The sequence below is a fragment of the Chrysoperla carnea genome, chromosome 5, assembly GCF_905475395.1.
Source record: "Chrysoperla carnea chromosome 5, inChrCarn1.1, whole genome shotgun sequence".
Taxonomy (NCBI): domain Eukaryota; kingdom Metazoa; phylum Arthropoda; class Insecta; order Neuroptera; family Chrysopidae; genus Chrysoperla; species Chrysoperla carnea.
The window spans coordinates 59,887,598-59,902,357 of record NC_058341.1 but is presented as its reverse complement, the minus strand read 5'-3'; the positions used below and the strand labels follow the sequence as shown (position 1 = coordinate 59,902,357).

The following is a 14,760-nucleotide window of genomic DNA, read 5'->3' as shown; positions in this document are numbered from 1 at the left end:
TGTGAACCCGCGGGTAAAAAATATACAACAATCAGGATAGTTAGAGCAACATAATTTTTGCTTTTCAGAAACATCAAAATTTTTCTTAGATTAATACTCACAAAATTGCGTGATTAAATTTCTAAAGTCCAAAGGACGGAGTAATTCAAATTCAATACACAAAATTGCTTAGCTGTCAAGGCGATCTTGACTGATAGTTTTTAGGGTTCTGTATCGGAAGGGTAACTATATTATCAAATATTGGTCGCCCCGGGCAGTTACCCATAACATCCATGCTTAAATCCGGTCCTGCGACTAATTCAAGTTATGAATGAGTATACTGACTTATCTTTTCAAATTTGATTCGTTTTTTTCAACGAGCTTCAACTTGCATTTACATAATTTTAAATTTTAGATAATGTAAATAAATAATTGTAAGATAATCTTAACAAAGTATTTCTGCAAATATAAGTATAATTAAATATTTGATCAATAATGACTTATCGATGATTTAATACATATTTTATTAAATTGCTAAAATTTACATTACAAAGAAAAGAGTAGGTAATTTATTATTATTTACTCTTATAGCATGCAAGGTAACTGAAAATTAATTTAAATATTTAATATTTAAAAAATAATATTCGGTACTTTTTATTTTAAATAAATTTATACAAATTGATTAATTTCGATTATTAATCATGGTAATATTTGTTCATACTCAGAGCATAATCATAAAACCTAGAAGAAGAAATATTAAAATTATTTCTTCCAAAGATCGAAAATAATTGTTTTCATTTTGTCTCAGTCTAGTACCAAGTTAGTATGGAAAAGCCATAAATCAAATATATGGGGAAAGCATATAGTGAGTGCTATTACTGTGTAACTTATTCTATCTATTGATGTTTTGAGCGACAGAGTTAGACAACGAGACAATGGGTGCGTTTGGCAGAAAAAAGCGCTTGAGAGCGCTTACTAGCGCTGCAAAACAAACTGTACAGTTTTCGGCCAGAACATGTTTGCTAACTTCAGTTGCGCTGACACAATCCGCCATTCACAACATTATTTAATATATTATTCATTATTGGTAATTTTTTAATATAAATAATTTACAAACATATATTTAAATTAGGTTAGGTTCCCCGGTTAAATATAACTTAGAGACCTAGAGGTATATAGCTATTTACTATTTGACAGCGCTTACCGCTTAACAATCGCCATTTTGCTTACAAGCGCTTCCTAGCGTTTTTTTCTGCTAAACGCACCCAATAATATGAACCCCCCCCCCATCTTGGGATTTTATAACCCTTTTTTTATTGGTATTACATGGTATTACCTACCAGATTAAGAATTTAAGTGTTGGCCAACTCGGAGGCCAGTGTGTACCCCCGCCACCGTGGGTATTTTCAAAAAAATATTTTTTTGTATTGTCCAGTACTTGGTTTTAGGTGTTTGCCGCTAGCAAATTACAGCATATCCCGGAAAAACATGAAAATTCGTAATCTGGTTGGTAATACCAACAAAAAAAGTATAATTACATCATTTTTTATGTCCTGAGCACGCTATAAAAATTGCAGCTCGATATATTTTTCCTTTTTGAGTGGTCTTGTTGACAGACAGACAAGCGAAAATGGACTAATTAGGTAATTTTATGAACGCCTATACCAAAATTTTGTTCTTAGCATCAATATTTTTAAACGTTACAAACTTGGGACTAAACTTGGTATACCTTGATAAATTACATATATACATGATATAATAAGTTATTAAAATGTCTAAAAACAGTTACAATTCGAAAGTATCCAAATTTCTTCGACAGTGTGTAGCTTGCATAAACTTTTAAATTCGACAGGGAAATGCATAATTCTGAATACATATGTTGGATTTCTTGAAAAATGTTTCGTGACCTTTCACTTTCAGCGACATAAAAAATTATTATAAAATCCAAATAGGTATTCGAAATTTTAGGACCTTGACAAAAAAATATTATAGTACCATAGAAATCTTACCGTGTTCTTTCAGAAGTTTTTCGAGGTAAATGTTTAAGTTTTGCATACCAATTTTGATTTTTTAATGCCGAATCATCTTTCCAAAAACCATAATCCATTGAACAAGTAATTGGTCTCTTGTACATACTTGTAGGTCCTAATACATTCAAACATTATTTTTTATTTTGTTTTACGGCGGTAGTGGGTAGTAATTTTAGGTACTAATAACTTACCAACAGGTTTATACAATCCCCTATCACGAGTTCTATTAAATCTATGGAACGAACCATATGCAAATCCATCATAGTTGCCTAAAATACCACTAATTATTGTTTACATTTTTATTTAAATTTACGTAAATATACGCTGTCATTTCATCGATTTCTATTTGAAAGAGAGAGCGCTAAAGCACCCAAGAAGAGTAAGATTTGGGCTGAGAAGAACCAATCACCCGAAGGCGAGACGTTTCCGGGTAAGAGATGTTATTTTAAGCAGATGAGTCTATACGATTCTATCGAAACGGCACGCAGAAACCCCACAGCTTCTCTGTCAAGCTTTTTCCCAAGATTGATGGATCCAAGTTTTCGAATTCAAAAATTTTAACCTGACGCCCTACAGGTTTCTGTAGGCGCAAATAACATTATGAAGGTTTCATCGTCCTCCACACAGACCCTACAAGAGGGGTCATCAAAATCCCCATGTTATGAAGGTGTTAATTCAATCGACAGTGTCCTGTGAAGAATTCTACCACCCTTCTCAACTGTGCTCTAGTAAGTTTCAGACGAGCACAGTCGAATGGGCTCGCTGTAGTTATAAACAATTTGTCCTGTCTCATGCTCTACAAAAAGTCCCAATAATCAAGATTGGCTTGTCGTAGCCATTCCTTGATTCGGTAAATTAGGGAACATCTTGCTATGGGAATGACAGGCTGGCTGACCGACTGTCTCATAATCTAAGAGCAGTAGTTTTATGAATCGATGCCACGATGTGGGAAGTTTACGTGAAATATTCGGTATAAGAATTTCTCCACTCACCATCTACACAAGTTAAAATAGGTGTTTCAGAATAGGGTGGCTCCTTATAATTTTTTAACAGATGTGGTTTAAACGTTTCTCGGAAACCAAATTTTGTTATATTAAAAAATTCCATTTTACACAAAATATAAACATCTCATTCTTCATTAAAATTATATGTATATAAACATTTGTTTTCAACCGTTTTGTTGTTAGGAAGAAGATTCCAAAGTACTCTTAATAATTTGAAATTATGTATATATTTTATTGTTAAGGATAAACAAAGGATACATACATGAAGGTTATAAGAAGGAGAACGATCGCTATAGAAAATATTGTCCCCGATATATGGATAAAATAAGTGAGGCGCTGCAACCGCTAAGTAGTATCAATAAAAGCGGGCTGTTGTGCGCTAATTTGAAATGGTATATCAATTTGTACATTATGCAACTAACTTCATCTACTTGTACTCATAAACAGCTAACTTCGCAGATACTACTTCTTGATGACAGCGCGGCTGGTGGCTGAAAAATGAACTAGTAATTCTACAAATTTTCAGGGACAGACGCGCTAATGCTTTAACACGTAGCGATCGTTCTCCTTCTTTAGAACCTTCATGGATACATAATTAAACTACGTAATTTTTATTGTTATTATTCATTAAAATGAATTTTTGTTTCTTATATTTAGAACATTTGTCAATAGTTTACAAAATTATTACCTTAAATGTTCATTTTTTCCATTTATTTATTGTACAAACTCTTCTTGTTCAAAAATTTTTCTTTTGAAGAAATTAATAATAAAAAACAATGATTTAAAAAATTTTTTTAATTTCGCTATCGTTAATATTACTCTCATGATAATCTAGAGACACTAATTTAAAAAAAAATAAATACACAAAATACACTTCATTGTATATTGAATTTATTTCTATTTTATTTTACGAAAGAAAAAAAAATGGTTAAATTAAGGTAATAATCCAATTCGGATAATTCGTGAGTATTTAAAAATAAATTTTAAGTACAATATTATTTTAGGAGTTTGTATAATCAGTCTCTGTTCGATCATCATGTTGGCTCCAAGATTTTTTACCAGACGATTCTTTAGGATTATCATTTCCCCAACCGGATGTACCAGACCCGCCACCCGATTTTGATTTGTGTTCCCATCCAGCAGCTGCTGGATTTAAATCGGATTTAGTCTCTCTCCAATCACCACCTGCACCTGCATCATTATTTCCAGTACGTTCTCGCCAATTATCATCTTGTCGTTTATTTTCAGATTTTTGTAGTCGAACTCCAACACCTAATATCGGTCTTGGAGCATTATTATCTCGTTTAGTACCATTTGGCGAAGCACCATCCCAATTATTTATAGTTGCACCTAATTGAGATAAATTATAAATAAAAAATGCCAAACTTTATAATTTGGCTGTATTAGACGGATTATGGATAATTGTTTTTAAAATTATTACAATTATGTAAATTATCTTTTAGTTGTCATCGAAATGAGAGGTTTCATGCGAGGTAGACGTTGGCAATCATGTACAAACAAAATTTGTTTCATATTTTTCAGTCATTAACTAAACGAAGGTTTTCCACAATACTTGAACTCCACCTACTATGCTCCCTGCCAATACTGATGTATCAATTTCACTAAGTTTGAAAAAGTCCAATTACAGAACTATGCGTCCAACAGACATAATATTTAAACAAAAGATTAGTAACCAAGTCTCATCTAAATGCTATGAAAAACATTCTACCAAATTCTTAGAAAAAAGCAGCGGAAAAAAATGAGGAAAAAAACTTAATCCCCTATTTTCTAGGCGAAAATATAAATTTTTAAATAAACGATAAATCGCAAAATTTTATAAAGACTTTTGGCAGAAAATCTAATTTACAATAACTTTTACCTCTTTACTTTTTAAATTCTAGATGACGCTACGTTTCCCCAAAGCATCCCAAATTTTGAAGTTAAAATCACCAAGGAATCCCCACCATATATCAAAAATATCTTTCGGATTCAAATTATCTTTTTTCTATCACGTATAACGAAAATTTAATTTGGAATATTCAAGTAAAATTTTATGTCAGATATTTGTAAGCCATATTTTACCCCTCACATTTCAGTGTTAATAAAAAATGGTCATTTTATAAGATATAAATGCAAAAAAAAAAATGAATTATCAAACTCCGTCTATTAAAGCCCAGTTCCGTGGTAAAAACCTGACTTCATGATACTAACCATTATCCGGTGATATTTTTTTATACGTTTGTGCTTTTACTAAATATTTTTCACGACCATAACTTGGTTTTGGACCATCATGATTTTCGTATCCTGCTTTTGAGAAACTCGTTTCTTGATTTTTGATGATTAATGTGTTTGATTGATCAATAGTTACATACGAATCTCCACCACCCACTTTTGACATGTTACCATCCCATTTTTGTGTAGGTGTTCCACTATTATCCACTTTTAGTACAGTTACGTTGCTAATGATTTTATCAAGAAAATCATTTTTGTGAATTTGAATTGTTAACTCGGTATTAATTCGTTCAAATTGTTTAATTACTTTTTCGCCTAAGTATGTGACGTAAAATTTTTGTAATTCCGTTGGAAGTAATCCAAAATCATGGTTGTCGACGTCTATCGCTAACAATAACCAGCATTTAGATGTCTTTGATAATTTATCGTTTGATGCAAGTAGAGTACGAACTCGTAGCATTATTTCAGTTAAATCTTGTGGCAAATTCGAACGTAAACCATTTCCATTTATGTATAACTGAAATTATAATTTTCATGTTGACTAAATTTATCAATCTCTATTTAAGTTAGTGACGTCATTGTCCGATATCACCACGGAGATATCGGACAATGACATACATAAATATATAAATAAATAAAATAAATATAAAACTCTGTTTTGCTAAAAAGAGATGGACAACAATCTTTGAATGCTTATAACTTCTTCGTTTTTTAATCAATTTTAATTTCCCTTTCGAATTTGGTCATGGTATCAAGTCTAGTTTTACATTTTTATGCGTAATATGGCAAATCCGACATCAGGCAACTACCGTATTATTGACATTTGTTTACAATTGTCAATATCGTTTGTGATTCGGAAATAGATCGTTTTTGAACCATCTTTAAGGTTTTTAAAAAATAGTAAGGCTCTTACTTATTGTATATTTTGTTTCGAAACAAACGCACCAAATTGCAAAAAATATTTTCCTTCATTTCTTATAACGGGTTTTCCAATAAGATTTTTCATTTTGATTTTAAAAAAACGAGTATTTTTAAGAGAAAATGCATGTGTATTTCATTGTAAAGAGGAGGGGGATATGTCATTAATAATGGAAAACGATATCAGATAAATGGCCGCCACGGCTATATTGCAGCACCGTATCCTTTTCATGAAATTTTCCATGACCAATTCACACATTTGCGGCTGTAGGTCCTCGCTAACTTTTACGAATTCCATCTTTAAAGTTTTGAATCGATTGTGGAGCATTGGTAATTCTCAATGGGAGAGTGAACCCTTGACTCAAAACGGTTGAACGTGATAAATTTCGCCTTCGTATTCAAAAACTACAAGCATTCGAATGAATTGTAGATGATCCTGATAAGAATATTTTTCTTGGAGATCCAAATGTTTGAAATTTAGGAAATGCATGAATGTTTTTAAAAGAAACGATTTTTTGGGATGTAGGCGTTCGAATACGCTGTTTTTAACGCTTAGAGAATAAGGATGTGCAATTTTCCCAAAAAACTTAGCCACCTGATCCTGAAAAGTTATATTTAAAAAATTTTTTAGCCGGGATCAAGGAACAATAATTGTTAACTATTTTATTATGAAAAATTCGTTTTTGGAAACACTTATTAGATAAATTGCATCAAAAGTATTTTTGATCATCGAAAGTTTAAAAATATTGTTCACCCACCCGGAGCAAAAAAAAAATTTGAATAAAAATACGATGATACGAGTAAAAAATTTAAAAAAGGTTCAGGTTTCTCACCCTGTAATTTTAATACTAACCTGAGTGGTAAATAATTCTAAATCTTCTTCTTGTGCTGCTTCTAATAGCATTTCCAAATAAGTCTTAAGAGGTGTAGCAAAAAGTTTTATTGGCTTACCAGAAGTGAATCTGGCTTTATGATAAAATTCACCTAACATTCTGACGGCATTCCGAAAAGCAAGTGCACTTTTTGACTGCAACGCTTTGCAATCTATTACAAAGAAAAAAATCTATAAAATATCTTATAATTTTACATACAAAAGATAGAATAAAAAATTTTTCAAATTTTATTCAATACAATTACTTAATTTCTGCAGAAAGATTAAAAGGGAGATAAATTACGTCAGGACCATTGAAATTATTATAAACAAGTAGAAAAAAAACAATTGACTGGGTTAATTGTTGAAATATCCTGTACAGAAAGTGTCAGTTCTTGCATTATTTTTTATAAATTAGAAGAATTTAAAACAACTAACACAATTATGGTTGCCTTTCAATCGCCATTTAATTGTTTTTCGATTGAAATTTAAAAAAAGCATTTTTATTTAAGAAGTATTTTCTAGAATTTTTTTCATTTTTCGAGAATGTCCCACAAGACTACTAGTTGATTGAAGCTACTTGAAAATTTTCAACTCCCTATCTTTTATAGTTTTGGAGAAAATGGTCACCAAAGTTTTGATCGAATTTGCGCTCTCACGGGTAAACAGTGGTACATATTTATAAAAAAATATTCAAGCATAAGTTGTTTACTTTTCTATTAGGAACACTTTTATATTTAAACTTTTGTTCTATCTCTAACGGTCCAATTGCCCTATGTTGCTCATTTACGAACTCAACTCACTTATTTAGTCCTGAATACGCTATAAAAATTTCAACTTGTATCTCTTTTCATTTTTGAGTTATCGTGACAGACAGACGGATAGATAACCGGTAGGTTCAATATTTTAAATCGTTACAAACTTGGGTCTAAACTTAGTATACCTTGATATATATCTCATTATACAGGGTATAAAAATTTTCCCTAGAGAATCAGATTGTCACATTTGCCCCCTATTATTATGTTTTATAATCAAATTGAATTAAGCCAGAAAAAAATTGCAAATTTTAAATCATATTCAGTAATCTGAAATTAAGAAATTCGAAGTCGGATAATGGACATGTTTTTTCAAGTATCGGAAAACTAACTTTTTTATTTTTTTATTCAATTTTCGGAAAGCGTGACAGAATCCGTGTCATCTGACATTGGATTCGTAATCAGTCACCAAAGATACCCTTTAATGCACAGTTTGGACGATAAATACTTTTTTATTTTTCCATTTTTGTGCCAAAAACTGTACAATTTTCGGTATACGTGATAGAATTCGTGTAATCTGACATCGGGTATGTAATCAGTCAACAAGAAGACTCCTCAGAGCACAGTTTGGACAATAAAAGTTTTAGTGCCAAAAAATGGAATTACTGATCAAAAATGGCACGATTTTCGGTATATCTGTGTGACAGAATTCGTGTAATCTGACATCGGATTCAAGGACAGCAAAATCAAAAATTCCACAAATTCCAATGTTAAAGTCAATTAAAATAGAGATGATTAAAATTTATTAAGCCTAGAAATTTCCTTAAATTCTGTTGAAGTATGACGAAATTAAGACGTAAAATTTTTTATAAATATTCCTTTAAAAACTTATCAATTTTATTTTTTACATTTTATGTAATTTTTTCGAGGGATGAAAACCCAAAAAAAAAATGAATGAAAAAACATTTGACTTAAAATAACTAACTTGGAGAAACTATTCACATAAAAAAGACCATAAAGGCTTTTAATAGCTCGAAAAATAAGGCATACCTCAAACCTTTATACTTTTCGATATATCTTGCCCAGTTCATCACAATTTATCACCCAGAAAACCGTTATCCCTCCATCATAAGTTATTTTCATAATCCTAGAAATCGTGATTTTTTTCATAATTCTAAGAAATTATACTTACTCTCAAAATCGTGCTGAAGTTTTGCAATAAATTGATTCCTAATTTTAACATTATTTATTTCTAGAGAGTTGAACGACAACGATGACATCATATTTGCGAGTTGTGAGGCAAATGCTTCATCATATAATCCACGACGATGCATTACGTCCAATGCCTGTCTAAGAAAAATTAATTTCAAAAATTCTGAACTGTATTTCATAACGAGACCTTCACTTGTCGCGTGCTATGATTACAATGAAATGAAAATTAATAACAGTCAAAGCATACTAAATTGTTCAAAAAAAATAATAAAAAAATTTGTGTGAACAAATTTCAACACTTATAAGGTTCAGTAAAATTTTAAAGAGCTGGTATAATTATCTAAAATCGTGAACATAGCTAGATATTTAATTTTAGAACCATAGATATTAGATGGTCAAATTCTCACTGTGACTATATTCATTACTCAAAAGATAGGCAAATTTACTGTGTACCGGTAGCCAAAGAGCATAAGACAGAAGGAGAAGGTCTCCATTACTGGCAAAATTAAAAAAGAGTATACGATTAAACATGTTATGTGAATAAATTTAAACACTTTAATTATTGCTTAACCACTTTATTATATTTTATAATGCGACATGTTTCGGATATTACTCCATATTCAACTAAGATTATGTACAAAAGATTCGTCGTATACATAATCTTAGTTGAATATAGAGTAATATCCGAAACATGTCGCATTATAAAATAAAATAAAGTGGTTTAGCGAAAATTAAAGTGCTTAAATTTATTTATTCACATATCATATTTAATACTATGAAATACTACAAATTAAAGCTCTGTACCATGAAAAGAGCAAAGAGTATAGGGTAGAGGTACCATGAAAAGCAGTCCATATGAGCTAATGTAAAATCGAAGTATACGAGTTTCAGCGCATCTACCAAGTAAGGCTTTTAAACTTAATAGATAATAGTCGCCTCTGCAAAGTAGTTAAACTTAATAGTCATATCCGCAAAGGCCTACAAACTTAATAGTTGATCGCCACAGACTCCAGATGTCACTTACAAGTTATATCCCTGCTTCTTCTCTACTCTATAATCTTTGGAAAAGCGAATAATGGCTCTATTGATTGGGTCCAGTCATAAACGCTCTTCACCTCCATAATATTGTTTTAGAACATTTTTTGCGGTTTTTTTAAATATCTCTGTTATCATGAAAACGAAATATAGTAATAAAAAAAAAAACAAAAAAAAACAATGCGACTATTTACAGAAAAACTAAGTATTCTTCCTATATACAATTTTTTGTTAAGGAACTCTAAAAATCATCAAATAAATGACAATGAAGATCAAAGCAAACTTACTCAACAGCTTCTTCTGTTTCGCAAACTTTCTGCCATACTTCGGTGATATACTGTAATTTTTGATTTAATAAAATACCATCATCGTCAGCTTTTAATTTAAATATTGCATTTATTAAACTTTCATATTTCGAGTCATTGGCATGCACTGGAGCAGATGTTTCCGGTGCATCTTCAAAATTATTCGAGCCTGATCGTGGCCCTTGTATATTTGATAATTGTGTTAATAAATCATTTTGAAATTTTGGTTTAAAACCGCCTCTGCCTCTACCAGCCATTATAAGAAACTAAAAAAAAATAATTATGATTTCTACTTAATTTCTAAAATTTTTAATGATTATTACCTCAGCTATCAAAATTTGAGTAGTATGATTTTTATAATGTCATCAAACAATAGTTAAAGCTAAATTAAAACTTAAGTTTATCATAAATTAATATGAATCTTGTCAATTGCTTTTAGGATAATTTCACCGGTTAAAAGGACAAAACAAAAACAAACATTAACTTGGAGGGAATTAGGGCAAGGATGTAGGATCAGTAAAAAGGATTATTTCAAATTAGTTATATCTATTTAATAATTATAATTAATTTATATAATAAAGTTAACATATTAGCAAATAAATAAACTTAATTTAACATTTTAACGAAATATATACACGGCATTCTTTGTTAATTGTCACTTGAATCCAATGTTACCAAATCATAAACTCAATTTTACAAAACACTAAAAAACTTCACAACGATTAGATAAGTTATTTAAAATTAAGAAAAAAGCTTATAACAGAAAAAAATTTGACTTTGCTCTATTTATTCAAAAAAATTGATTTATGTCAATTTTTATGTAAAAATCTTTCACGAGTATAATTTTTTTTCTTTTTAAATTACGTGGCAACATTGTATTTTACTTCCGTATGCTTCTGTATTTATATTTTATATTCATAGATGGAATGGATTTACAAATAAGATAAGACGGATAAGTCAGATAACTTTAAGAATATTATGAAAAATTATTAATCGTGAATCGTGATCTGAATTTGTATTTCTATATTATATGATTAATCGTTTGATGAAATAAACGATTAATCATAGAGATATATTTGTTTATTCGTGACACCTTACAGGTATTTCTGGTTTTAGGATTCCCTACCTTCAAAAAAACACCTTAGCAATTGAGTTATTTACATTTTTGTTCTTGTAAACTGTTCCTTTTAATTGTTTGTCACTGCTACACATCTTGTCAATGATATTTGAAGAAACACCATACTTTCGGTCGAAAAAAAAAACAATTTCATTAGTCGAAAACGACAAGGATATATTTTTTTTGTAAATATCATTAGAATCGTTTTCGAAATAGCTCAAACAACAGAAAAGTCTGAACTAGGTCGCGAATTCAATAAAGATAAAATAATACTTAAATGGAAACTGTATTTTCACTTTTCTATTGGATATTACACCCAGAATATTAGACATCGAATAGGATTAATAATTTACGTATATGATGGTACGAAAATATATCAACCTATTTATCACTAAGACAAAGTATTTTTATCACTATTTACCATTCACAAACTGGCAAAATGGAATCAGCGCACATAGGACGATTTGGACGATTTAGGTGGCCAAAATTATTTTACAGTGTATTTTGCTTTTTTTACCTTTATTTTATCATTTCATATTATTCTTTGTATAATTATGATGTTTTACTGAACAAAAACGCAAATAATTCAACAAAAAGTAAGAATCTATAAATATATAGGAGACTTTCTATAGATCTATATAGATAGATAGTCACTCATCACGATATCTCTGGAACTATAAGACCTAGAGACTTGAAATTTGGCAGGAATATTCCTTTTGCCAAGTAGAGGTCAGCTAAGAACGGATTTTACAAAATTTCACCCACAAGGGGGGTTGCGAGGGTGTTCATGAATAAAAAATTCATATTTTTAAATTATGGCTTTTAATAGTTCAAAACTTGGTCAGAATGTTTTAAATTACATTTAGAAATTTTTTTAACCTTCGGAGGGTAGAAAGGTGTAGCGAGAAAGTGGGAAGGAAATATCGAATATTTACAAATATACCTAAGTGGGGTATCAAATAAAAGAGCATGACGTGTACATTACAAAAATGTTATCCAACGCGAGGAAATGTGGAGGGAGGGGTGCAAGTGGGGATGTTGCCCAGCAAAGCGGGTATATTTTACGCCACGCAAAGCTGGCGCGTAACAGCTAGTATTACCATATTTTTTATTATGTAAGTAATTATATCAATTTTTATTGCATGTATTTCAAAATAATGTATAACTCGGCCTCCTTACTTAAAATACGGGTAGGACAGCGATAACCTAACCAACGACAACCTAAAATACGAGTAAGACAGAGAGACAACATTTTTTTCTACTTACCTCATTACTATTAGAGAAACTGAAATAGGTAGAAGAGTTGTATACCCGTCTCACTTCCTCCTCTATAAGCAATGCGGACTTGGATAAAAAGACACGCAATAAAGCTTATGACACATAATAAAGTTATAACAATAGTGACTTCGACCTAAAACAACTTATCCGTGCCTGAGGTATAGGCCAAAGCAAGTATGATATTTTAGGTCGAAGTCACTATTGTTATAGCTTTATTGTGTGTCATAAAACTTATTGTGAGTCTCTTTATCCAAGTCCGCTCGGGTACATGACTCTTATACCTATCTCAGTATCTCTAATAATAAGAAGATGTAGTCTCTGTCTTACTCGTATTTAAGGATGCTACTACTAAATAATGAGCTTTCGACCATTTTTCTTTCATAGACATTTTTAAATATGCTTATTTTTGTTTCAAACTGTTTTTATTATCACATGTGTCACCATAACAGTCCAAAAGGTAATTTTCTAGATAATTTAGTTTTTCATCCAAATTAGGCAAATCTTGCAGTTGCATTTTATCGTAAAGATAACGTCGGGTCACTATTTTTACGCCAGAGGTACCTAAAGTAAAAAAAATGCACTTTATTAAATTTTAAAGAAAAAATTAATTTTTTTTTCGTATGACTTTCAATCTTAAAAATCCTCTAAGTCGGCCATCCGCGGCCATCCGCACCTAAAAAATGTGTTGTTAGCTACCCAAATATGTAAAATATTTAAAACTAAAAAAATTATTAGGCGAGAGGAGGCGATAATATAACTAAATAATGTTTGAACAAGAAAATTAACAAAAAATACATTTTTCTAACATACCCTCTTTTAAAATTGAACAGATACCATAAAATGAAGTTAACACGCTTAAAATACATTAGAATATAATAACTCTTACCTGAATTACTTGAATCCATCACAATCCTTGCCAAATATCAAATAGAAAATACAAAAACTAGTTTTCTTTAATTTCGTCAATTGAGATAACTAAGAACAATGTCATACAGTTGTAGCGAAGATCAAGTTTGAACTGCGAGTGCAAGCACACAGTGCATCTTTTTTAGGTGGGAGGGGTAAATTCTGGTTACTGGTGTTTTTCTCTTTCTATTTTGGCCACTTTTGGTTGATAACCTTTTCTTTTAAAAAATTGACTTTTGGCCGCCTAATTATTAATAATCGTCCTATGTGCAGCGTTTAATGTATATAAACTGGCAAACAAAATAGAATCAGTATTTAATAAAACTTCGTTAACTTTCTGAAAAAAAAGTTGTTATTCTCACCTCAAAAAATTAAAAAAAAAAATTTTGTATTTTCTTACGGTTACCTACACAATTTACAATAAAATATGCTTGTGTGTATGTCTATCAAACTATATGTAGGAAATTTATATAGCATGGTAACTTCCACATAAATGATGAAAAATTGATAACAGATACTCACTCGATTCAGGAATTATATAGACACTTCAATTTGTATTATTTCAAAGATCCAGGCTAGATTTACAACTAAATCGTGGTATAAAAACGTCGACATAAAAGGGGATGAAAGAAATATACAAAGCTTTTAATTTCTCGACTGCAATTAATTTGATTATAATAACAAATCGGGAGCTTCTCACTTAATAATGAAATAGACATATTTATCATAAGCAAAAGGTTAAGCAAGTGAGGATTGGAGGATGTAAAGTGAGGACATCCAAAAAACTTGTAAAATTTGATTTTATCAAAAAGTAAAAAAGTGCCTTGACTATGAACTAAACTTAAGATTTAAAAATTTAGAATTTCTCGGTTAGTAATACTAAAAAATTACTAACTGAGTTATTAAAAATAAATTTCCTAGATAGCATCGTATGTTGCTTAATTAGCAAGTCATAGGTCTGACCTTTAAAAGTTATGTCCACCACGACTAAAGTATACTTATGTGTCGAGTGGTATCAAACTGTACAACGGGACCGAACTGATTTTTCAAAATACTTCCTTCATAAATTTATAGTTGTTTATTAATTAAAATATTTTGTTCTTTTTTTTTTTTAATTT

At 30.4% G+C, this 14,760-nt stretch overlaps 2 protein-coding genes across 2 annotated transcripts; both read right to left on the bottom strand.

Annotated features, from left to right (window-relative positions):
* Positions 1-624: 624 nt before the first annotated feature.
* Positions 625-3,133, bottom strand: LOC123300976. The gene is made up of 4 exons (XM_044883673.1): positions 3,002-3,133; positions 2,201-2,278; positions 1,989-2,124; positions 625-720 (listed from the first exon to the last, which is right to left on the bottom strand). Exons 1-4 carry the CDS (start codon positions 3,114-3,116, stop codon positions 675-677), a joined length of 375 nt encoding a protein of 124 aa, XP_044739608.1. The 5' UTR covers positions 3,117-3,133; the 3' UTR covers positions 625-674.
* A 788-nt stretch (positions 3,134-3,921) lies between these two features.
* LOC123300138 lies at positions 3,922-10,875 on the bottom strand. Its single transcript, XM_044882628.1, has 6 exons — positions 10,665-10,875; positions 10,324-10,607; positions 8,982-9,139; positions 7,017-7,207; positions 5,225-5,762; positions 3,922-4,363 (listed from the first exon to the last, which is right to left on the bottom strand). Exons 2-6 carry the CDS (start codon positions 10,596-10,598, stop codon positions 4,014-4,016), a joined length of 1,512 nt encoding a protein of 503 aa, XP_044738563.1. The 5' UTR covers positions 10,599-10,607; positions 10,665-10,875; the 3' UTR covers positions 3,922-4,013.
* Positions 10,876-14,760: the final 3,885 nt, after the last annotated feature.

Bases quoted from the DNA above. Each gene is read 5' to 3' on its own strand.
- LOC123300976 (XM_044883673.1), bottom strand. From the start codon at position 3,116: ATGGAATTTTTTAATATAACAAAATTTGGTTTCCGAGAAACGTTTAAA. The intron at 2,279-3,001 runs GTGAGTGGAGAA...GTGGTATTTTAG, and splicing joins TATTTTAACTTGTGTAGATG to GCAACTATGATGGATTTGCA. The intron at 721-1,988 runs GTAAGATTTCTA...TTCTTCTTCTAG, and splicing joins AAAACTTCTGAAAGAACACG to GTTTTATGATTATGCTCTGA.
- LOC123300138 (XM_044882628.1), bottom strand. From the start codon at position 10,598: ATGGCTGGTAGAGGCAGAGGCGGTTTTAAACCAAAATTTCAAAATGAT. The intron at 9,140-10,323 runs GTAAGTTTGCTT...AATTTTTCTTAG, and splicing joins GAAACAGAAGAAGCTGTTGA to ACAGGCATTGGACGTAATGC. The intron at 7,208-8,981 runs GTAAGTATAATT...TCTTTGTAATAG, and splicing joins ACTTCAGCACGATTTTGAGA to ATTGCAAAGCGTTGCAGTCA.